Source organism: Paroedura picta, chromosome 3 (assembly GCF_049243985.1).
Source record: "Paroedura picta isolate Pp20150507F chromosome 3, Ppicta_v3.0, whole genome shotgun sequence".
Taxonomy (NCBI): domain Eukaryota; kingdom Metazoa; phylum Chordata; class Lepidosauria; order Squamata; family Gekkonidae; genus Paroedura; species Paroedura picta.
This window is the reverse complement of record NC_135371.1, coordinates 138,257,703-138,282,687: the sequence shown is the minus strand read 5'-3', so window position 1 is coordinate 138,282,687 and position 24,985 is coordinate 138,257,703. Positions and strand designations below refer to the sequence as shown.

Below are 24,985 nucleotides of genomic sequence, written 5' to 3'. Positions count from 1 at the left end.
GGACCCATGAGTTACATTACATCTAGATAGGGGAGTAATGCTTCCTCTCTCTGCCCCTTCTTCCCTAGGACTTCTGTCTTCAAGGGGTTGAGTTTCAGGGAGCTCCACAGCCTTCAGACATCTGGCCAACAAATCTGGGGCTGTATCCAGTTGACCACCCATCAACAGAGAAATCTGGATTCATCAGCATACTGGTGGAACTGTACCCCATAACCCCAGCCCAACTATGCAAGAGAGCACATATTGAACAGCACTGAAGAAAGAATTGTGCCCTGCAGTACCCCAAATGAGAGTGGGAAATGGTGCAACTGTTCCTCCCTGATAGCTGCACTTTATCTGCAACCTTGGATAAAGATCAGCCACTAAGGTTGACCTCCGTGTTCCCACACTGGCAAAGTAAAAGCTCATGATGAGGATGACCAATGCTGTTTCTACCCTACGGCCAGGCCAGAAATTGGAATGGAACGGATCCAGGACTAAAGCTTCCTCTAGGGATGTTTGAAGTGGATCCGCGGCTGCCCACTCAACAACCTTACCCAGAAACGGTAAATATGAGACTGGCTGGTAGTTGACTGGATCCCGTGGATCAACTGATGGTTTCTTCAGGAAAGGTGGGATTACTACCTGGGAATGTCCCTGAGGACAGGAACAGATTTACAGTTTCCCAAAGAGGCTTTTCATTGCCCATCTTCATAAGCCACAAGGGACAGGGAGGTGGTGAGCTCCCCCACAGTGGCACACTTCAAGCAGTGTCTGGACAGATACTTATCAAGGTTGCTTTAGGCTGATCCTGCATCAAGCAAGGAGTTGGTCCAGATGACCTGTATGGTCACTTCCAACTCTATGGTTTTATGATAATATCACCAATTCTCTTCCAACTTGAATTTCCATGTTGCAACAACCCACCTGTAACAGCTCTGTAACCCTGAAACAGGATGCAGCCAAGACTTTTTCCACCATGTTCCAGCTGGCCCCCTTCCATTCCACCTGCTGAGGTAAACAGTATTTTGCCTTATATAGGCAGAAAATAAGACTGATGGCCTGGGGAAAGGCACACCAGCAAGCTTGATGGCCTGGGGAAAGGCACCCCAGCAAGAAGAAAAGGTAGGATCTCTGAAGTAAAACCCATTCTGCAAACTCTTAACCACTTATTGGTATTTGTCACAGATGCATTTAGATTTCCTGCATAAGGAAATATATTCTATATATCAAGACAGCCTTTATATTACCTTCTGGATACAGTTCTCTAATGGTTTCTGTTGGTGTTATTAGGCATTTGTATCACTACTGAAAAATCAATGTGCCCCTCCAGATTTAGAAGAAATCGTATTACATTTCTTTTTCATAAGTGGAATGGACAGTTAATGAACAGCCAAACTCTCTACTATGCCAAATTCCTGTGTCTTTAACATGCAGAAACTGAGCAGGCCAAGAAAGCTTTCCTTACATTATTATATACATAAAAGAAAATGCTTTATCTGTTACATTTTAACACTTATTGATCTAGGACTGGCATTACAAATACAGGTTTGACAGCACTGCAATAACCCAAAGACCGAGTACTCTCAGTTTCCAGGAATCTGTAAATCAGGTCACCAAGTGGAGCAAGCTGCTGCTATGAGAATCAGGGGGAAATCAAGGGCACCTGTGGTTCAGATATTAATTGTTAACCTGAGTAGCTGATGTGGTGAATGATACACAACAGATCACTCTCTCTTTGTCAGGCACTTACACAGCAACAAGTGCTACGTTAGGAGTGGACTTTATGTATTTATCACTTAAACTGAATTCTTTCAAGGAAAAAAAGCATACTTGCACTTCCCTTAAATACAGCATCAAATTATTTTGCATGTTCAAATAATTTATTTATTTGGATTTTTATACCGCCCATTCTTTACAGCTCTGTTCAAATACAGGCTTTTTTCCTTTTAATTCAACACCATTGTCAAAAAGTACCTTCATTTTGGTTTACAGTAAGGGAAGCTCTACAAGATTCTCCTGGAACATGTACAATCTTGTCTCTCCTAGCAGAGGATATGATTATCATACCTCTTTGGTCATGCCCCTGAAGCACAGGGAAAGGAAGTGAGTCACTCACACTTTCCTCAGGAGTGCTTCTAGAGAATGTTCACCCTAATCACAAAATAGGGAGAAAGCCAGCTTCATACATATGCATATTGCAAGCAGGGTTGCCAGCCTCCTGGTGGGGCATAGAAATCTCCTGGAATTACAACTGATTTTCAGACACAGGGAGGGTGGACTCTATAGTATTATATTCCATTAAGGACCTTTGCTGCTTCAAACCCTGTCATACCCAGACTCTACCCCCAAATATCTAGGAATTTCATAACCCAAAGTTGGCATTCCTAACTGCAATTCATTTAAATTTACAGAATTCTATACAATAATTTCCCTAAGGAATTTAGGATGACATGTAAAATTTTGTCACCTCCATTTTATCTTCACAAAACCCTCTGTGGGAGAAGTTAAACAGTGTGTGATTGCACCAAAGTCACCCTATGAGCTTCAAGGTTAATAGGGGAGGCAGATTTTGACCCAGACCTTCCTTTTCCAAACCAATGTTCGAACCACTACATCATACTAGCTCCCATTCCTGGAGGAGGATGTATGAAAAAAATTATCAAAACCAATCTATACATGATAATGGAGGTGCATTGTTGGAATGCATACATGTAATATGGTCCTACAAGGCCACTGCAGCCCCTGCCTCTGTGAAGCTGCAGATGGAAGGCTTATTTTCCTAATTCAGAATGCCTTCCAAATAAGGGAGGGAGAAGACATCTACCTATATTCTGCCAGTTCTCCATCAGGACTTAAAACACGGAAAGCTGTTAAATGGGATAGCACAAAGAATTCATAGAAGTCTAGTGTCATATGTAGTTTGGCCCTCCAACCCATGTATTATCTTTCCATATGAAATTATGATGAAACTCTCTTGTTCTTCATTGTGCACCATCATCAGATTTTACACCATTTGCTTCCTGCCCTAGCTATCAGCAGAAGTGGGGAGGAGTAGATAAAAATAATCTATTTCATGCCTCTATTTCAAGTTGTCTCTCAAGCTTTGTCCTCACAGACTCATTCTGCAGGGTTCCACATACATTTTCCTAAAACTTTAATTCAATTTAATTATAAAACAAACAACTAAAATGCAATAACTATTACATGAGATTTAGATTTAACTATCATCACAAAGGAACCTATACTTAGAGATCTTCTTGACTTTACATTTCATTTCCTCCAAGTAAGAAATAAGAGGTATCCACATGTCCAAAAGTTGATAGAATCTGAATCTGTAAGGTTAATTATTTAAAAAATCTTCATAACCATAAGATCCCAAGTTTTAACCTTCCACAGTATTAAAGATGGAAATTCATATTTCTTCCAGTTTGTTACAACACACAAATGTGCCACTGCCAATACATCTTGCCACATATTCGTAACTATTACTCAATTCGTTAATATGGTTTTGGTTAACAGAGTACAGTTTTCAGATAATGCCTTTATCTGCTAGAGCTGGGGCAAATATCAATGTTTCAAATCCAATACCTGCCCTATTGTTGATTTTGGCAATAAGCTGGAAATAAAAGAATCAAGGAATTTTCAGTCCTGGGAAGTTTTTTTTCTCCCCAGGCAGCTTTTCCTTAGAAATTACCTTAAGATTGTAAATCTTGGCATCTATCTAATCTAATATAATAAAATGTGTTGCGTACTTTATTGGTGGAATGTCCCCCACTCAGGACCAATGTTGTTCAGGATTCCCCACACACACCCGTCTTCTCCACCACTGGATGCTATTGCAAGGGTTCTTTTACTTCCTGTTTCATCTGCACAACAACCCTGTGCAGTAGGCCTCAAGTGTTTCATCTCCACAACAACCTATGTGGGAGGCCTTAAATGTTTCTTCTGTACAACAGCCCTGACCACCCTCCAAAGCACCTGTTTTTGCTTGGGGAGCTGATCTTTACACTCTGCAAATGAGCTGTAATTCCAGGAAATCTCCAGGTTCCACCTGGTCTGTAAATATTCCTTGAGGTTTAGAGGTGGAACCTCAAAAGAGTATATTGCCTCCGCAGCAACCCAACCAGCCACATAGTACCCCCTGGCCTTTTCGGTTGAAGAAAACATTGTAGAGAGGAGATAAGGTTACCAGATAGGTGTAGGTTCATGTTCTGGAATTCCACATTTCCTAGGTGTGCATGAACCTGACTTGGGTCAGGACTGCTGTGTACAAAGTGACCTTAGGGTTGCCATCTTCCAAGTGAGGCACTAAACCCACACCAAACCATTACCTAGCACCCGCTGCATTACAGCATACCGCAGGCTTTACTACTAGTGTATAATAACCACTCAGAGATTATATTTGTTCGCTTTCCTGTTGGAAAAATCACCTGAATTAGAAATGCTGCTGCAGCAGAGTTCTCCAAGGTGAATCCCATATTTTAATTTTGCACCCCAAATATGGATTTTTGATATTGTCTGTATTATGCATTTAGTTCCCCATATGTATAATTTGGGATTTTTATGATTTAATTCTGAAACCTCTAAGTGGATCCATGATTTGTTTTAATTTGCATAATAAATTGTGGCACAGAGTTTTGCTGCCTTATAGTAAATCGTCAGGCAAAGAATGGCAAGGCCTACCTCCTTCCAGGCCCATTATAAACATGTTGCTTTTCAACAATGTCTAGTCTAGCTAGGAAAACACCAAGAAACCTCTGCCTCCACTTACATAGGAAAGCAGAAGAAAAGTGCAGAGAGAAAGGGAAACAGATTCATACACAGTAAGTTCCATTTTTGGCCAACTATTAAGAATCTTTATTGTATATCTGTGCCAAAAAATGAGGCTACAAAAATTAAGACATAAAAAAGAGTTTATGCCATATGATATATATCATATTGATTACAAAATTACCTTTAACAGTTTTTACCTTTATATTACATTTAGCATGATGAACAGTCTGAAGTAGCTGAGATCCAGCCCATTTGCCACTAGTAACTTGGGCTCACTGCAGCATTTGAATAACAAAGTAATGGTACGCTGCTGTGTTTAATTTGAAAGTTGTCCCTTTCTCCCTCTCCCATCCCACCCCAAATGCAGTTAACATTATATTATTCAGACAGTGTCACAGGAAAACAGTCATCGCAGATCTAAACAAGTCATTAGGCCTACTCAGAAATGCAAATCTAGTAAGAGCCTGCCAATTAAATCTCAGAGTCAGAAACTAGGCTTTGTAAAATCATAAATTTACTCCTTTAGCCATGCCTTATGTTCCTACACTAGTTTCTTTCCCATCCATCCAAAAAGAAGAGCTTTAACTACCCATCCATTAGTAGGAGTCATGCAGATTCTTAAAGAACAATGTTTTTTATCCAGAGAAGCAATTATTTTACTGAAGATGCTTTACTGGATTAAAACAAGTAGATATGCTTCCGTGTCAGGGTACCACAAATTTTAACCACCTCACCTGCCTTTGTACATGCACTGATTTTCATGAGTACACAGCAGAATTTCTTGGCAGGCTGCAAGAAGGGAACTATTAACTATTAACTGATAAATGGACATTTCCCATCAGATCCATTGATTTTGTCACCCTAAAAAATAAGTTATCCTAATTTATTTTAATGGCTGCTTTATGTATTTTATATTTTATCATTGTATGTATGTCAAAATTAGACCTCTGAGGAAGAACCAGTGAGGGTATAAGAGGGTCTAAGGCTTAAGATTGTACAATGTACATGATCATTTTCCAACAATGGCCAAAACACATTCAACACAAACCTTACAATGTGTATACCAGGATTTCTATATAAAATCCCTGTCCTTTTATTGACATCTGGATAGTAATGATCCTGCATTAAGCAGGGGGTTGGATTAGACGCTAGCGATATATTTGCATCTATTAGCAAGGAACATACATACATAGTAGTTATTTGTTCTGCCTTGATGTCTGTCCAATATTGGTGCTATATATTGAGTTCAAATGTCTTCATTAAAATTACACTGTAAAAGCACATGTTCTATAGTTTCTACTGCTCCTGCCTGGCATAGGCATAAGTGTAGAGCAGGGGTAGTCAACCCGTGGTCCTCCAGATGTCCATGGACTACAATTCCCATGAGCCCCTGCCAGCATTTGCTGGCAGGGGCTCATGGGAACTGTAGTCCATGAACATCTGGAGGACCACAGGTTGACTACCCCTGGTGTAGCGCATAGATGGTTTAGGCATATCTTCCTTCAATAAGAGCTGAAGGGAGGGTGTTGAGATGAGCTAGGGTGAATGATCTACGATGTTTTGGATTATCCAAAAGATTTAGATATCTTGCTGGAGTAAAGTTTTCATGTAAGTTTCCTGTTACAATGGTAGGTGCAGTTATGCTCTATCCAATTGTAAAGAGATCATTGCTGGCTACTATTTTGTTTGGGGGCAGAATTCAAACTGCTGGATCGATCAATATGCAGCAGTTTCGCCTCTACACAGCAGAAGACAGAATCAGGATACAGGATAATCCTGATTGATTGCAAAGCTGGGCTAAAATGAATTTCAGTAGGAAAAATCAAATGCATCATTATAAGAGGGGGGAGACCTGTCTTGGCAAAAGTAGTTGCAAAAAGGATCTTGTGGTCTTAGTGGACCATACACTAAACAAGAGTCAGCAGTGTGACTCGGTAGCTAAAAAAGCAAATGGGATGTTGGGCTGTATCAAAAGATGTATAATGTCCAGATCGCACAAGGTGATGGTACCACTTTACACCGCTCTGGTTAAACCTATGTTCAGTTTTGGGCCCCACAATTGAAGAAGGATGTAGACAAACTGGAGCACACCCAGACGAGGGCAAAGAATATGGTGAGGGGTTTGAAGACCAAGACATATGAGGAATGGCTGAGGGAGCTTGGTCTGTTTAGCCTGGAGAGAAGACAACTAAGAGGTGATATGATAGCCATCTTCAAGTACTAGAAGGGCTGTAACATAGAGGATGAAACAGAGTTGTTTTCTGTTGGCCCAGAGGGTAGGGACCAGAACCAATGGGATGAAAAGAATTCAAAGGAATTTTCAGTTAAACATCTGGAAGACGTGCTTGATAGAGTGCTTCCTCAGTGGAACATGCTTTCTCGGGAGGTGATAGGTTTTCCTTCTTTGGAAGTTTTTAAGCAGAGGCTAGGTAGCCATCAGACAGAAATGCTGTGAACTTAGGCAGATTGTAAGAGGGTGGGCAGAAAGGATTGTTTTGACACTTGTGGCCGTTTCTTGCATGCCCAGGGAAATGCTGATTGCCACTTTGGGGTCAAGAGGCAAATTTCCTCCAGGCCAGACTGGCCAGGGACTATGTTGTTTTTTCAGTGCGGGGGGGGGGCATCATCTGGGCATGGAATTGGGGTCACTATGGTAGGCAGGTAGTTGCGAATTTCCTGCATTCTGCAGGGGGTTGGAATCGATGACCCTGGAGGTACCTTCCAACTCTTTGATTCTATTATTCTAATCCTGATACTGTGCTGGATATGATGGATTACGCAGGCTGAGTCTTGTTTCTCCAATAATGTATGCAGTCGGCATATCAACTGATGCTGGTAAAAAAAGGGAAGTAATTGGCTACAAAGATAGTATAAAAATGTGCATTAAAAATAAATGTCCCAAAGGACATTTTCAGCCCTAGATTTAGCAGCACCCTCAACCTATGCACCTGTTCTTTCAGAAAGACTGATTTCTAGAATAGACTGATTTGTTGGTCCCTGCCTAAGACCCAGAAGAGATCAAGAAGTCTGTGAGATAGATGGGTCAGCGTTCTGACCCTGTATAAAGTAGTTTCATGTGTTCAACTACATTTTTTCAGATACCAAATTTTACCCAAAGTACTCAGAATATGATATGTCTCTATAGTAGAAGCATAGTAGAAGCACTGCTACTGTAGCAGAATGGGTATGCTGTGGCCTGCAGTCCCTGTTCCACCCTGCCCTCCAAGATTTTCTCAACACCTGGAGAGGTTTTTTTCTCTCTCTCAGGGGTACTCGCTGTCACCACCGGACTTTTTAAGGAATTGCCTACGGGGAGGGTCAGGACTCCCAGCTTCTCTTCCCAGGTTTGAGGCTTTGCTGCTCAGCACTGAGTCACCATGGGGACAATGTACTGCCTTGTGCACCCCTGGAAGAATAGCTGCTTGCGAACCAATGACCTTCCCCCTGGTACTCCTTTTACAATAGCGTGTTCTAAATTCATCCAATTTGAATTGGATCCCTCAAGTTCTTTAGATTTTAAATCAATAGCATAAAAGATTAGTTAAAAAGAAAAAGACAGAAGCTTTAATAGCATTCAGGCAACAACATAAGCTGGCTGCCAGACTTTAAAAACCCTCACTTTTCTGGAGAATTGTTTCCGGTGGCCTCCAACCAACAGCTACATCACATTGTGATATTGCTCCACCAATATGGGAAAAATACTTTTCTATATTGTATGCCATTGAATTTACTCAGGAGCCCATTTGATCTTGAATCTGGAAACTTTACTCTCCTTGCCCGCCAGTTACAACCACAGAGATTCATTATCCAAATGAAAGGGAGAAAGGCTTCAGGGAATTATTTCATTTCTTCAGAAGTGCTTAAAGAGGACCCAGAATAGTGGGTTCCAGTTCTTGCTATGGTTTTCGCCTATATTGATCAGACCGGACAGATCCCAAGGGATTGGGGATTGGCTATCATTATTTCAATAAAGAAGAAAGGGCTAATATTGGACCCTTCAAAGAGAGGTGAGTAGCGGGGTACCTCAGGGCTCGGTGCTTGGCCCGGTACTTTTTAACATATTTATTAATGATCTAGATGAGGGGGTGGAGGGACTACTCATCAAGTTTGCAGATGACACCAAATTGGGAGGACTGGCAAATACTCCGGAAGATAGAGACAGAGTTCAACGAGATCTGAACACAATGGAAAAATGGGCAAATGAGAACAAGATGCAATTTAATAAAGATAAGTGTAAAGTTCTGCATCTGGGTGAGAAAAATGAAAAGCATGCCTACTGGATGGGGGATACGCTTCTAGGTAACACTGTGTGTGAACGAAACCTTGGGGTACTTGTGGATTGTAAACTAAACATGAGCAGGCAGTGTGATGCAGCGGTAAAAAAGGCAAATGCCATTTTGGGCTGTATCAACAGAGGCATCACATCAAAATCACAAGATGTCATAGTCCCATTGTATACGGCACTGGTCAGACCACACTTGGAGTACTGTGTGCAGTTCTGGAGGCCGCACTTCAAGAAGGACGTAGATAAAATTGAAAGGGTACAGAGGAGAGCGACAAGGATGATCTGGGGCCAAGGGACCAAGCCCTATGAAGATAGGTTGAGGGACTTGGGAATGTTCAGCCTGGAGAAAAGGAGGTTGAGAGGGGACATGATAGCCTTTAAGTATTTGAAAGGTAGTCACTTGGAGGAGGGCAGGATGCTGTTTCTGTTGGCTGCAGAGGAGAGGACACGCAGTAATGGGTTTAAACTTCAAGTACAACGATATAGGCTAGATATCAGGAAAAACATTTTCACAGTCAGAGTAGTTCAGCAGTGGAATAGGCTGCCTAAGGAGGTGGTGAGCTCCCCCTCACTGGCAGTCTTCAAGCAAAGGTTGGATACACACTTTTCTTGGATGCTTTAGGATGCTTAGGGCTAATCCTGCGTTGAGCAGGGGGTTGGACTAGATGGCCTGTATGGCCCCTTCCAACTCTATGATTCTATGATTCTATGATTCTTCTATGAACTATAGACCAATTAGCCACTTGAACGTGGTAAGCAAACTCTATGCTAAACATCCATGTTCAAAGTTCTCAGACTGGCTAGACAGGGAAAACACAACTGCAGATGAACTAGCTGGATTCAGAATCACAGAATCATAGAGATGAAAGGGACCTCCATGGTCATCTTCTCCAACCCTTGAACAATGCAGGAAACTAACAAATATAATAGATCAGTGCCTGATACTACACAATCTGGCAGAGAAATATACTACAAAACAAAATAGGGCATTATATGTAGCCTTTGTTGACTGCAAGATGTCATTTGACAGTATATCTTGACCCAGACTGTGGGAAAAATTAGAAACCTTTATAATCCATCGCAGACTGTTTATCCTCTTCCTTTATTTATTTATTTAGTTATTTGTTGGTTGGTTTATTAGATTTATAGACTGCCGCTCCCAGAAAGCTAGATCGTAGCAGCTCACAAAATTAATATAAAAACATAAAAATATATGCCCCATAAAACACCCCAGTATTAACATCCCAAAACTCTAGCATAAAAATGGCAGTATACAATTCAAATTAAAAACTCCTCCCATACTTCGGCTCTCCAGAATTGGTCCAGATAGCGACCAGTGGTTTATGGCCAAGAACCAGGGTGGCAACCAGGGGCAGCCATCAACAGCTCTAATGCTGCATCTAAACTCAGGGGGGGGGACACCAGATCTCATACCCCTGGGTCCTCCCACCCGGCCTCAACCAAATGCCTGGTGGAAGACCACCATATTGCAGCCCCTGCAGAACTCAGAGAGTCCCATCAAGGCCTGCAGCTTGTCTGGGAGCTCATTCCACCAGGTAGAGGCCAGGACTGAAAAGACCCTGGCCCAGGTGTGCCTCCCGGGGACCTGGGACCCTAATCAAATTAATATCTACTGATGTTCATCAAGTTATTTGTGCAAGCCCACATGTGGCTACTTTAGAACAGGCCTGCCAATGAATTTTCTACAACCTTCTAGAATCTATAGTAGAGTGCTTCGCTCCCCCACAGCACAGCCAAGCTTCAAGCTCCATTCCGAAATGATCATGTGACAAGAGGTGTAGGGAGCACTTTACTCTCAGTCTTCTTTCTGTCACCATGGAGATTGAGAATGAGGTATATGGCCCACAGCAATGAAGGAGGGAGGCATGGGCGCCTGCACAGAAGACGCTCAATGAAGATCAGTTATAGGTAAGTGCAACCATGTTTTCATTTTCTTGTCTTCTGTGAACGGGACATTAGCAAAATCACCACAGAGGTGGCTGCAGGCTGGTTAATGAAATAGAGATTGTAACAACATTTTTCCAACAGTTGCCTCTCTCCTGGAATCCACATCAAGGGAATATTGTGTAATGAGTGCTCTGTTTCTGCTCTGTAAATCTCTCTGATGTTGAGGTTGCATCAAAGGCTACTGAGGAAGCTTGAGTCCTTGTTAAATGACCTTTTAGGGGAAACGGGCTTTCCAGACCTCATCTTCCATTCTCAGATACAGGTACTTCCTCACAAGTATACACATTCTTAACATATACTGCTACCTCCCCCCTTCTTTATTTCTCTTTATTTCTCTCCGCTAAGCGGCTCCTGATTGGCCCGTTCGAGTGTCACTCCAGGGCCATGTGGCCAATAGGGAGCTGTGCACAGCGTGGCTCCCCATTGGCCACTTGGCCTGTCCTGGACTGCCCAGTGAGTTGTCCAGAGGAAGAGACTTCGCCGCCAGGACCATGGACGGGGAGGGGGATGGCGGGAAGGCTTCGATGCGCCCTGAAGAGCAGGCCTGCCGCATCGGAGACCTCCGGGGAGAGGGGAAAAGCCAACGTCGTGACGAGAACAGCAGGCCCGATGCATCGGAGATGGGTCGGGCTTGCTCCTTGCACTGCGCCGCGCCCGGCCAGGGGGGGGCAGGGAAGGGCGTGAGGGGGGGCAGGGACGCATCGGGCCTGCTCCTGTCACCATGCTGAGGCCAGCAGATGGGGGGAGAGGAGCCGGCTGGGACGCTGCGGCAGGGGGGCCCACAAGCAGCCCTGTGAGCCCCCCCGCCCCACCGTCACCCATGCTAGCGCCCATTGTATTTAAGAATACAATGGGCTTTGCCCCTAGTTAGATCATAATTCTCTTCCTCTATTAGGACTTCTAGTTCTTCCTGCTTGTTTTCCATTCTCTGTCGATTAGTGTACATTGTAAACCTTCATTTGTGCGCCCCAGGGTTTTAGTTTTCGAATTTACCTGTAAGTTAATGGTCCCCTGCATATGTGCCATTCCCTGTAAATCCACAGGGTTTCTATCTACAGTGTCATCAATAACTTAGTTCCAAGAACATGATGATTTGAATACCTGATTAGCTAAGGGCCTAGAAAGACTTTTCAGTCTTAATAGCCTTCATGTCTGGATGATTTCCTAAATGCACTGAGAATGTATTGCAGTAAGAAAATTGTATTACTGCACAAAGCATACTGTATGTGAGCATTTACTTAGGATGCTGAGGGAAGAGATTTTTACACAAGGAAGGAATTAAACGTGGGTGGCTGTTTGATATGGATTAGAAAGGCTGCATAAAGATTTCAATGAAACCCAAACAATCAGTCATTACACCAACAAGAATTTACTTGAAACAGCAACATATGCCAAAAGTCTAATTTTTCAGAGCATGCATGAAAGCTTGTAATGTCTTGGTACGTTCTAGTATTATCACTGAAATATTTTCCAGTAGCAGACACTGAAATTTTTCATGGACATATTTTTCTAGGAATCCTGGATCAAAAGCAACATCCATACCAAATCAGATATGTACTTCCCTCCATCAGCTACACATTCAATAGATCTCAGCAATGCTGCTGTAGCAGTTCATTAAGATGAGGGTAATGGTTAGGGCTCCTACGGTACAGGTTGGGGCTGGAGTTTTGTTTACAACTGATCTCCAAATAAAAGAGATCAATTCATTTGAACAAAACTTTGGTAGTTGGGCTCAGGTTCAGGTAGATTGTGCTTTCTGGGTGGCAGTGTGTGTGTGGGGGGGGGGGTCCCAGATAAATTAGTCCTCATTGTAGTCCTGGGGGGACCTGGCCCCATAGGCTCGATATTTCCTCCAGTACTGGAACTTGAGGAAGAGATTTATCCCTTCTTCCTCCCAAAACCTGGATTCCCAATGGTATGGCAGCTGTGCTCCCCACCTCCAGGTCCCAAGCTTCCTGTATCCTCCATGGCAGCAGTCCCAGGTGTCCCACTCTGAGTGGCTCCATTCAGAGTCTGTTCTGCCAGGCATTGGGAATGGCCTAGTCACAATTCTTTCTGGCAGCATGTTTAGTGCTATCTTGGGCATCCAGGATCTGCTCGGACAGGCTTGATAGTAAGGGCCTTGTTCCCAAGGTTCTGGGATGCCCCACCCACCTCCCCTTGATTGACATATGGGGGATAGGGATCTGTGACTGGGTACCAGTGAATGATGTTTACCATGAAGGCTCTCCAACTCTTTGTCCCTCCTGCAGTGTCCAGCTGGATGTTACTCCATCCGTGGATCGATAAATCCCCTTTAAGGTCAAGATCAGCTTGCAGCTAGCATTCTGGGACTCCAAATACATCTTGCCCCTGGCAGCAAAATTCCATTCGTCCCCTTCTGCTGCATCTTTGGCTTCTCCCGGGGGGGGGGATTGCTGGGGGAGCTGCAGCCTTGTGGCACTGGTCTGTTTCACCTTTCTCCCCATCTTTTGTATGGTGGTGGGGATGCTCTGCCGTCTCCTCTGGGACCGTAGTGGCATATCTATTGGAGGAGTCAGACCACTGCTCAGTTGTCTTGGTCACTGCCTCGATCTCTTCTCCCATCTTCCTTCCCCACACCCTGAACGAGTTGGGCACCAGAGGCAGCTCTTTCATTGGGGGGGTCTTTGCTCTTATTGGAACAGTTTTCTTTTTTGTAGCAGCCCCTGTAGTTCCCCCTTTGACTTCCAAGAGTCTTCCTTGTTCTTTCTGTTTTATTTATTTATTTTTAATAATTACCTAGACTAAGAGCAGGGCTCTGGTCTTCTGCCCAAGCAATAGGGCCATCCGAACTGTAAGGTCAATCACTGGTCACTCACTAGATGGCTACACACACAAAAATAATGCATAAAGAGCTCTAGCTAACACAGGGAGCAGAGGTATGAACTAACCACCTTGGATGACTTCAAGCTCACCGGAGTAGTTTTAATCAGCAGCATTCTACATTTTTAAAAAAAGAATAAAACAGCAAGACCCTTAGTATCTCATAACTAGTACTGTCATTCTCTTTATACTGAACATATTTTTTTTGTTTATACTCACTGATCTAAGTTCAATGAAGCAAGCGGCTATTTTTTATTCCTCAAATCATTTGACAGCTGCTCATGGAGCCACCTTGGCTTTCTTAGGCTCCTTCCATCTTTTCTTCTCAAGGGAATTGTTTGTGATGTAGCCTTCAGTAATTAACTTTTAAGAAACTCCCAGCCCTCTTGGACTTCCATCTCTTTAAGTCTTTCTGACCACGGGATTCTACCCAACATACCTTTTAGTCTGTTAAAATCTGCTTTCCTGAAGTCCAGTCTATATGTCCAACTACATAAAGGTTTTCTCTTTCCCACAATTTAAAATTCCAAAATCACATGGTCACTACTACCAAGATCCATGCAACTGTCATCTCTAGGATGAATTACTGTGTATCACTTTACACGGGTTTTCCCTTATACCTTCTTCAGGAACTACAACTGGTGCAAAATGCAGCTGCCCAGGTCCTCACTCAGACATATTGGAGGACCCATATAACACCAATTTTTCCGCAATTACAATGGCTTCCTGTGGAATTCCGGATTATATTTAAGGTGTTGGTACTGACCTTTCATGCCATCCATGGTCTGGGTCCAGTGTATCTAAGGAATCGCTTGAGTATGCCCCCCAACAAGCATTATGCTCGACCAATGCCACCAGGCTGGTGGTCCCTGGCCTCAAAGAGGCGCACCTGGCCTCAACCATGGTCTTTTTTGCCCTGGCCCCAGCTTAGTGGAATGAGCTCCAAAGTGACACCAGGGCCTGTAAAATGGAACTCTTCCACTAAGTCTTTGGTTGAGACCAGTGCGCACCTACTGCATATAACAGATATTACTGGGCTTATTTCCAGGGTAGAATTTGTCCTGTTCCTCCCAGGTCACCCAGTTCACCCACGCTGAGACCAATGAAGTGGACTGGACTGTGGGTTTTACGGAGGAGCTGTATGGGTATTTTATCTTCTTACTTTATATTTTTACTCCATTTGCAGGTTGTTGTAAACCCTTATTTTGTTAGCCACAGCCCCGAATTTGTGAGGGTTAAGACACATGTTGACTGACTGACTGACTGACTGACTGACTGACTGACTGACTGACTGACTGACTGACTGACTGACTGACTGACTGACTGACTGACTGACTGACTGACAGATGTACTTCCACAACGAGAAAGGATAAATATATTTTAGCCCAAATAAAAAGTCCAAGGAAATCAATCTATACCCCTCCACACATACCATATTTTACTATTCAAGATGACTGGAAGCCATTCTAATCAATGTGATCATGTATATGACAACTTCAAGCAGCGATTTAAGTTTTTAATCTGGATGTGGGTGCTCACTACTGTTCTGTTTACCAGTCTGAAAACTGCCATGCTACTGGATTGTGTTTTCACAGTGCTATCCTGTCATCTAGCCCAGGGGTAGTCAACCTGTGGTCCTCCGGATGTTCATGGACTACAATTCCCACGAGCCCCTGCCAGCAAATGCAAATGCTGGCAGGGGCTCATGGGGATTGTAGTCCATGAACATCCGGAGGACCACAGGTTGACTATCCCTGATCTAGCCTTTGGAGAGTCAGTGTTGTGCAGCAGTGGGAGTGTGCTAGATGACTTTGTGTCAGTCGTATATTCTCAGCCTAATCTATCTCACAGGGTTGTTGTGAGAATAAAATGGAAGGAAGGAGAACAACACTGAGTTTGCATTGGGAGAAAGGAGAGGTATAAATAAAATAAGTAGGTAAATAAATAAGCTGTATAAAAGAAAAACAATTGCTTTCATACATTACTCTCAGGAGGAATGGAAAGTTCAGAAGAATTTCATTGTACAGCTGTACAAAAGCAGGACATCTTGTGTACCCAGTAAAAGTATGTAGACCACAGCCAGAAGGTCATTTTGACACATTGCTGGATGTCTTGAATGAACAGATGAGAGGCAAATTTATGACTGATGTAAAGTTTTACATGGCTCTAGTCTATTAGCAATTATTCTACACAAATCCAATTTCCTCTGAGACAAGCTACCACAATTAAATGCTAGTTATATTTGCTTCTTAAAGCAACATCAGCTTTCTAGAAATGTTGCAACTGAAGTCAACAACTCTTGAGCATTAGATTACCATCTCTCACAGTAATTACCAAATATTTTTGCCAGCCTAGCATGGTGCAGGTCCTATGATCTGGACCACTTACAATGGACACATGTGTATTAAATCTGCCAAAAAGAGTATATACTATTAGTAATGTGTGTAACCCACCTATGGATATCTAAATCCACGGACTGGGGCAGTACAAACACTAAACAGATATTACTGGGTTTGCATAAAAATATGAAATGTATACATTTTCCCCAACATAAAACAAATTATTCAAAACATTAAAAGTATTGTCTGTACACTTGCAGAGAACGTACTTACTTTGCTTCTACTGCAGTGATTTGGAGCTGAACCTGCAAATGGTGGTGGTCCACCCCAAAAGCCACTCCGGTTCTAAAAGAAGTGGCGGCATACACTGGGAGCTGTTCCAGGTCATGCTGTTGGGGCTGCACGCACTGGGAGTCACTCTAAGCTTGAAGCAGCTCCCACACTCTGCTGCTGCCACAGGCGGGCTGCAAAATGAGTGGGTAAGCCTGGACATGCCAGCTCAGCAATGGGGAGGTTAGATTTCACCCACACCCACACAAGTTTCAAGGGGCCCCTCTTGCATACTACCTGTTTTCTCAGCAAACATCCCAAGTGTGTGAGTACAGCACTTTTTTCTTGTAAACATTTTGAAATCACATTTCCACCCAACTTAGGTTCCCCAAAGTGGCAAACAATTAAAAAAAACAGTAAAAGAAAATTTAATACACATATGTATGTGTTTAAATGCCTATCTATATTTCTTTTTCCTACCAGATACACTGCCTCTGAATTATATTACAATACTAGCCAAGGCCAAGCTTCAGAAACCATTTGCTGAGCATCTCAAGCATTCTTTCCCCTCCCACAGCAGCGTCCCACTCCATAGTGCTTGATGTTTTTATTTTCCAAGGAAGCACAGTTTATACACTTTCTATAACATAATGAAATTAAAACTGGGTGTTTTATTAGACCAGATTTAACATTGTTCACTAGAACAAATTAATTGACAGTGAACAATCAACTTAAATAACCTAACCAAAGAAAAGTCAAGTTTTTCTTATGGGAAGGGAATATATAAGCAGACAGCTAAGTTTTGCTCAATGGCCATTAGACTACAGAAATAACATATGGAAGCACATAAATGCTACTTTATCTGACAGAGGATCAGGAATTTTAATATTATTTTTTAAATGTTTTCTATTACATAGTTTGTATTTGTGTTATCTAAGAAATGACTGGCATTATGCTGTATCTAATAAATTCACTACGGCAAGTTGTTACTTTGTGACTATCGCTTTGTTTCTGCATTTGTCTTTAACTTTTACAAGCCACCTTGTGACAAATATTTTGGTATTTGTAAGTTTTAACAAATAAAAAAGTCAGCATAGAATATCAGTGCCCACAGACACTTGAAGTAGACTCCATGCTATACCTTTTAATCGTGATTGAGAAAAGGACTGGCACATCTATGGCAAGGGATAATGAACATGTATACTAGGCAAGTTTAGAATTCCACTCTCTCTATATGAATGCTTATCTTCCATTGGGAGGCTGTGTTTGACATCACAGACCCCTTTTGGCAGTCACCATCCTTGATATTTTATTTAGATGTTGGCGTACATGTGTTTATGTATCATGAGCTAAACCCCAACATTTTCAAGCTTTCAGCAGGAAATATGAAATGTCAATCCACTGCCTGGATGATAACAGGCCATCTATTAAGAATAACAAAATTAACTTCACAAATGCACTGTGTGTAGGTAGGCACAGATTCCAGAGTTATAAGTATTTCATGCAAGTGGTCAGTCAATGAATCAACTCAGGGGCACAGCTTAGAGTTAATTTTTTTTTAAATTATAGATCTATTAACCAAAAGCAGAGTATTGACTTTCACACAGTACGAAGTGTTCAATATTTGTTCCTCTGTCTTGTGGCAGCCAGCTGGCATTACCCCACATATTTCTAAAGATCAAAATCCACCATAAGGAGAGCATAGAGGACAGAAGACAAACCAACAGGTGCTTTGGTTGAAATCAGGAGGCCAAACCCCAAAGGGACCTTTATGGAAACTGAATTGCTTGGTGATCTTAAAACCTAGACAGCCTCACAAATAAGAAGATACCATCTACAGTACAAATACAACTTTTTTGTGGTGGGATCCCGGCATCCTGTGAACTTCCTACTTTGACCCATATATTGACAGCAATAGGTTTTATGACTTACCTAGTTCCTTAGATCCTTGGCTTTCACTGGCCAATTCCCCCATTTTAACCAGAGCATCAAAGTACCCTTTTGCTGCATATGTCACACCTAAAAAATGAAAAACACTTGGTCATGTAAATTTTCATGCTAATAGCTCCTTTGAGAGTTCCACAATAGAAATATTTCCTTTATTTGTAGGGCTGCCAAGTTCGTTGGGAAATTTGCAAGTAGAACTTGGGAGAGCTAAGACTGGGGAAGGGAGGGAGCTCAGAAGAATATAATACCAAAGAAGGATATAATACCATTGAATCCATTCTCCAGAGCATCCATTTTTCCCATGGTGTGAATCAAGTAATTGCCAGGCCCACCTTGAGGTTGACAAGCCCATATTTGGAGATACTCAGTAATATAGTTCATACAGTCATAGTTATTCCTAGTACTGCACTGATTCTTAATATTGCTTATTAGTCACAGCACATGGTGCCAGAAACACAGCAACATGTCCCTGTTATATAACTTGCAGGTAGATCCTGGGACTTATGTCAGTGTTGAAAAGCTGAAGCTGTTTTCTTTGGTTTCTTTTTGGGGGGGATCACTTCTGCATTATAGTAGTTGTGTTATGATTTTATTGGGGTTTCTTGACTTTGGGTTTTGTTTTCTTTTCTTTGCAGTCTCCTAAGCTGGTTCCTGAAGAGCTGTCATATACATTTTCTATTTTAAAAGTAATGCAAGAATTAGAAAAACAGTAGACACTTGATAATGTCATTTACATTCTGTTGGTCCTATTTATGCTATTTTGCTTGCTATGTTTGATGTTCGCATCATGACCCTATATAATATTCAGTATAGCAAGCATGGCAGCAAAAACAAAATCAATTAAACTGAGCGACTAGGCAGATTTTCCATGGTAATCCATGGCCCTGGATAAGGCAAGCAGAGTTCACATTGGAATTCCATGCATACATTTTACTTATCTAATCCATCTTCTCTTCCAAAAAGAGAAAGGAGAATGCAAGTGTATGAAAAGAACAACAATCATTAAAGAGAAGAGGGAGAGAGACAGGAGGGAGGTTGCTGAAGTATACGGAACTAGAAAAGAGCAAGAGTCCAGTAGGACTTTAAAGGCCAACAAAATTTGTGGCAGGGTATGAGCTTTTGTGAGTCACTGCTCACTTCTTAAGAAATCTAAGGCTACAGAAATGAGTTAAAGAAAGGTATAGCAGTAACTGCCAACAACGACAGCCATGGGAAATAACTGCAGTCTTTGAAATCACACCACTGTGGAAGTTGCTATGAAAATGTGGTTTCGACATGTCTCTTTTTCAAAAATAACATGCAATGAAATATTTGGGGATGCCAGATTGGGTCCACTGAAAAAAGATCTATTGAGCCTGAGTTTCAAGGTCTGTTGTATTACTATATCATAGAATCATAGAGACCCAGAGTTGGAAGGGGCCATACAGGCCATCTAGTCCAACCCCCTGCTCAATGCAGAATCAGCCTAAAGCATCCATGATAAATATCTGTCCGGCAGCTGCTGAAAGCCCACCAGTGAGGGGGAGCTCACCACTTCCTTAAGCATACGATTCCATGACTGAACTAGTTGGACTGTGAAAACCTATTTCCTGATATCTAGCTGATACATGTAGTTTAAACTCATTACTGCAGGTCATATCCTCTGCTGCCAACTAAAACTTTTCCCTGCCCTCCTCTAAGTGACAACCTTTCAGATACTTAGAGAGAGCAATCATGTCCTCTCTCAACCTCCTCTTCCCAAGTCCCTCAGCCTCTCCTCATAGGGATTAGTCCCCATCAATCTCCCCTGCACCCTCTCCATTTTGTCCACATCCTTTTTGAAATTTACTTGTGTGGCAAAAAATACATACCACACCATAGGTTCTATTGATAAATAATAGTTTTCTCTGCTTTCAGAAAACTATGGCACCTGCTAAGAAGAAGAGCTGGCCCCTCATACCTTGTATGTACCATGCCTTTAAGGGGGGAAAGGCACAGACATTTTCACTTTAGAAAATGAGGTAGAATCCTGAACGAATTTGCAGAACAGTTTGTGGACCACAAAGCAGCACTCAGGGCCTGCTTGTGGCCCATGTACTATCTAACCACTCTTAGGCTTTTGGTTTTCAAAACAGCTACAAGCAATCAATTCTCCTGAGATTCAGATAAAGTTCTCTTTGACCACTTCTAATCTCAAAAATTATTACATATACAAAATTGCAGGAAATGTGGCCAAGACATATGAATGGTGAAAGGTACATTTTTAGAAAAACGTCATCATAGTGATAACGAGAACAACAGGTATTATGTACTTCTTCAAGGTTGCATACAACAGTATGTTGTTATCTAACACAGGATTTGACATTTCTTAGCTTTCTCCTTTGGTAGCAGATGGGAGAACACAGAAAAGCATGAAAGAGTGGGCTGCGTCAACCACAAATCTCATGATCCAGAAAAGGTATGAACCTTCTGCTTTTAGCCAGGCTTTGTTAAAATAATTCCCTGAAAAGTTGAGCACTGAAAGCAAAATTATGCACAAAATATATGGAAATCTATTATGCCTGCTTAGGTTATTCCAACTATAAGTAATTCATTTACCTCTAAAAAGAATCTGGATTATTCATTTGGGAGGAGACCCACAAAAATGAACATATTTCTGATAATACTGGTTCGTCAAGGTGCTAGTAAACATTACTACATAGCCAGTTATCACTGACTTTCATTGTGGCTCATACTTACAGCTAGTTTGCTAACATTCCAGCTGTGCACATACACAACCACTTTAGCCAGATAAACCAAAAGGTTCCTTTTTATCAAAATAAAATGCTGCACAGATGTGACTTAACACACCAAGCTACATGTTCTATTTTCTAGAAAGTGCCATTGATAAAAATGCAAGATTTTTTTTGGGGGGGGACCCTTTATAAAGGTTCCAAATCAAAAGATAAGAGTCTGACAGAACAATCTTATGCAGGTTAAGGTTTCAATGAGTTTAGACTGGAATTACTCTGCATAGGATTGCACTGAAACATCATGTAAGAGATGCATGCCTAACAAAACTTGAAGTAGATGGAACTAACATCTAAGCTACAAAGTGGTAACTGTCACCAATAACTACTGGAACTATCCAAGATGCTGTGGGGACATGATTCTTTACACCAGATGTATGTGTAAAAATTTACAACTCTGCAAAGTTAATTTTGAATTTGCACTCCGAACTCAGTGATGAAACTAGAAGTAGAACTCTAGAGACAACAGAAGTATTTTTTTCCTCCAGTAACTTCCAATTTACAAAGGTAGCATGTCAGTTGACAGAGTTAGGTAGAAAACAACTGACCTGTTTCTGAGGCCTGGGGGAAACAGCATGTATTCAAAGGAAGCAGCAAGACCCCTCTAGGGTTCTTTTTCTAATTACCAGTCAATTTCCCACTAGGGACCATGGGATATACAGGACCACAATATTCAGGAAAATGTTTCCCCTTTGAGAAAGACACAGACATGCTTGCACACATGTACATAAACAGAGATATCAGAGCACATGGGCAGAATGGGGAAACCCAACAAGAAGTAAGAGGTAAGGAGAAGACCAACATAAGGTAAAAATATGAACAGAGTCTGAACAGGAAACCTGAAAAGTTTCTGCCTATTAAGGGAAAGTTTAAGACTTAGAAAAAGGAGACTGTGTTTCATGCTTCGTTCTATTTTCCTTATTTAGATGCTGTGGGTCAATTCCTGCACTGCTAAATATTTGTTCTTTTTGTCTACTGTTATAAGAAAAGTTATGCTCTAAATCCTACAAGCTAGGCTCCAGCAATATGTGGACCAAGAACTTCCAGAAGTACAGGCAGGATTTCGAAGAGGCAGAGGAACTAGAGATCAAATTGCCAACAGACGCTGGATCATGGAGAAAGCTAAGGAGTTCCAGAAGAACATCTGCTTCTGCTTGATTGACTATGCTAAAGCCTTTGATTGTGTGGAGCACAACAAATTGTGGCAAGTTCTTAAAGAGATGGGAATACCAGAGCATCTTATTTGTCTCTTGAGAAATTTATATGCAGGTCAAGAAGCAACAGTGAGAATTGAACATGGAATCACTGATTGGTTCAAAATTGAGAAAGGAGTTCGCCTTGCCTATTTAACTTGTATGCGGAGCACATAATGAGAAAGGCGGGATTAGAGGAGTCACAAATTGGGATCAAGACTGCAGGGAGAAATATCAACAACCTCAGATATGCAGATGATAATGGCAGAAAGTGAAGAGGAACTAAAGAGCCTGTTGATGCGGGTGAAGGAGGAGAGTGCAAAAGTTGGCTTGAAACTCAACATCAAGAAAACAAAGATCATGGCATCCGGCCCTCTCAATTCCTGGCAAATAGATGGGGAAGAAATCGAGATAGTGACAAAATTTATTTTCCTGGGCTCCAAGGTCACTGCAGATGGGGACTACAGCAAAGAAATTAAAAGACGCTTGCTCCTGGGGACGAAAGCTATGGCAAATCTAGACAGCATCCTAAAAAGCAGAGACATCACCCTGCCAACAAAAGTGCGTTTAGTCAAGGCTATGGTATTCCCAGTTGCAATGTATGGCTGTGAAAGTTGGAGTGTCAAAGAAGGACACCATAAGGAGTGTCAAAGAATTGAGGCTTTTGAACTCTGGTGCTAGAGAAGACTTTTGCGAGTCTCTTGGACTGCTGGTGCTGGAGAAGACTCTTGCGAGTCCCTTGGACTGCAAGGCGAACAAACTGGTCAATCCTAGAGGAGATCAGCCCTGCCTGCTTCTTAGAAGGCCAGATCCTGAAGATGAAACTCAAATACTTTGGCCACCTCATGAGAAGGAAGGACTCCCTGGAGAAGAGCCTAATGCTGGGAGTGATTGAGGGCAAAAGAAGAAGGGGATTACAGAGAATGAGGTGGCTGGATGGAGTCGCAGTAGGTGCAAATGTAAATGGACTCCGGGGAATGGTAGAGGACAGTAAGGCCTGGAGGATCATTGTCCATGGGGTCGCGATGGGTTGGACACGACTTCGTACCTAACAACAACAATAAGCAAAGATTATGTTTAATATTTTTCTGAAATTGGTGTGCATATGTCATATCTAGTCTAGCACTTTATATTTTGATCGCCGTGGGGGGGGAGGCGCGCCTACTGGCACACCTTTACCCGCACCTCCCTCCCTCCCCCCCCCCCCCGCCACAGCTCGGTACCGAGGCCTCGGTAAACAATGAAGTTACACTCCAGTTTCTTCTCAATGATCAATTTGCAGAGACCAGTTTGTGTGTGGCCAGATTTTTAATGGTAATATTTTGAGACAGATCTAAAATGTTATAAATTAATTTTATATTCACTTTGTTTGATTGTATCAGCTTATTGTATACCAATAAAGATATCAATATCACTATTAATAGCCTTTTGTTCCACTAGTAAGTGCTGTTGATGGCTCAGTATAAGTTGGTAAATGGCACCTCTGGTGTGTAACCACTATCTGAAATTCCAGAAGCAAAGTGAGGTCCAGAAGAACTTCTATCTGCAAGCCTGGACTTTCAGGGAGAATGTAAACACATCCTAAAGAGGTATTTTCCTTGCTAACCTTGGCAACTGAAGGTAAAATTGAGCTACAACTATGCACCATAATTCCAACTCATTAACAACTCCACAGCAGCAGTTTCATCCAGGTCTGATACAAGGGGAAAAATGAACTAAAGTATGATGCACCACTCCAAATCTATGGATGATGACTCCCAACATCTTCTAGTAGACTTTAAATGGCATGGAAAGACAAGATTGAGCTCCAAACTGTTCCCCAGGAAAAGTCCTGTGGAGAAGAACAGAAGTACCTTTTGGAATCTATCAGAAGGAGCCAGAAACACTTGTAAAGCAGCTTCCCACCTCTATGTGTATAGGAAGAAGCTTCTCAAGATGCTGAGTTAATACCCTTCCAACACAGTCTGCATTCATTGTTTTTGCAAATGTGTGAAACCTTACCCACCTTCTTCTCCAAGGCAAATTCCCCACTGGCCATTTTCTCCAACAGCCGGAATTAAAAACTGACCATGAAAATAGCTATTCAACTTAAGATGCGAGGTGGCACTTTAGCCCACTCAACACCCAAGAAACCTGTCACAATCAGGGATGAGTGTGAGAAGCTCTGATCAAATGGCCAGGGAAAGTCTAGTTAGGATTTGTATTTCTTTGTTCCTTTTAACTCCTTGCATCTATGCATATGTGCTTCCCCCACAAATTTCCTTGGGAAGCAAGAATTGATAAATGCTTTTGATTTCCTGGTATAGTTGCAGCTTGGTAACTTAAGACTGGGGGGGGGGGTGTTTGTGAAAGAGATGGATCAGAGCTTTATCTAGCCATCCCTTCCTGTCACCTTAGGCAACAGCTGGTGATGGCTGCCTGGTGTGATACCTCTGTTTTTTGCAACCAAGAGCAGGGGAATGGAAGGTGGGTCAATCTGTTTTACTCCCCAGTCCTCTCTACTGTCACAAAAGTTTTTTTTTTAATATAGATTTGTCAGTCAAGTCCAACTCTGATGGACTGCAGCATAACAATGCATGGGAGGAAGCAGAACTCGGAATGCTGCACATTTTAAAA

The 24,985-nt window shown here is 42.1% G+C and overlaps 1 protein-coding gene across 4 annotated transcripts in view; it reads right to left on the bottom strand.

The window, feature by feature from the left end:
- The window catches only part of BAIAP2 (BAR/IMD domain containing adaptor protein 2), a 184,366-nt gene that overhangs the window by 100,807 nt on the left and 58,574 nt on the right, over positions 1-24,985 (bottom strand). For all 4 annotated transcript variants that reach the window (XM_077328236.1, XM_077328235.1, XM_077328233.1 and 1 more), the window contains exon 3: positions 18,394-18,480. In XM_077328236.1, coding sequence (XP_077184351.1) covers positions 18,394-18,480 — 87 coding nt within the window. The remainder of the gene's footprint in view (positions 1-18,393; positions 18,481-24,985) is intronic.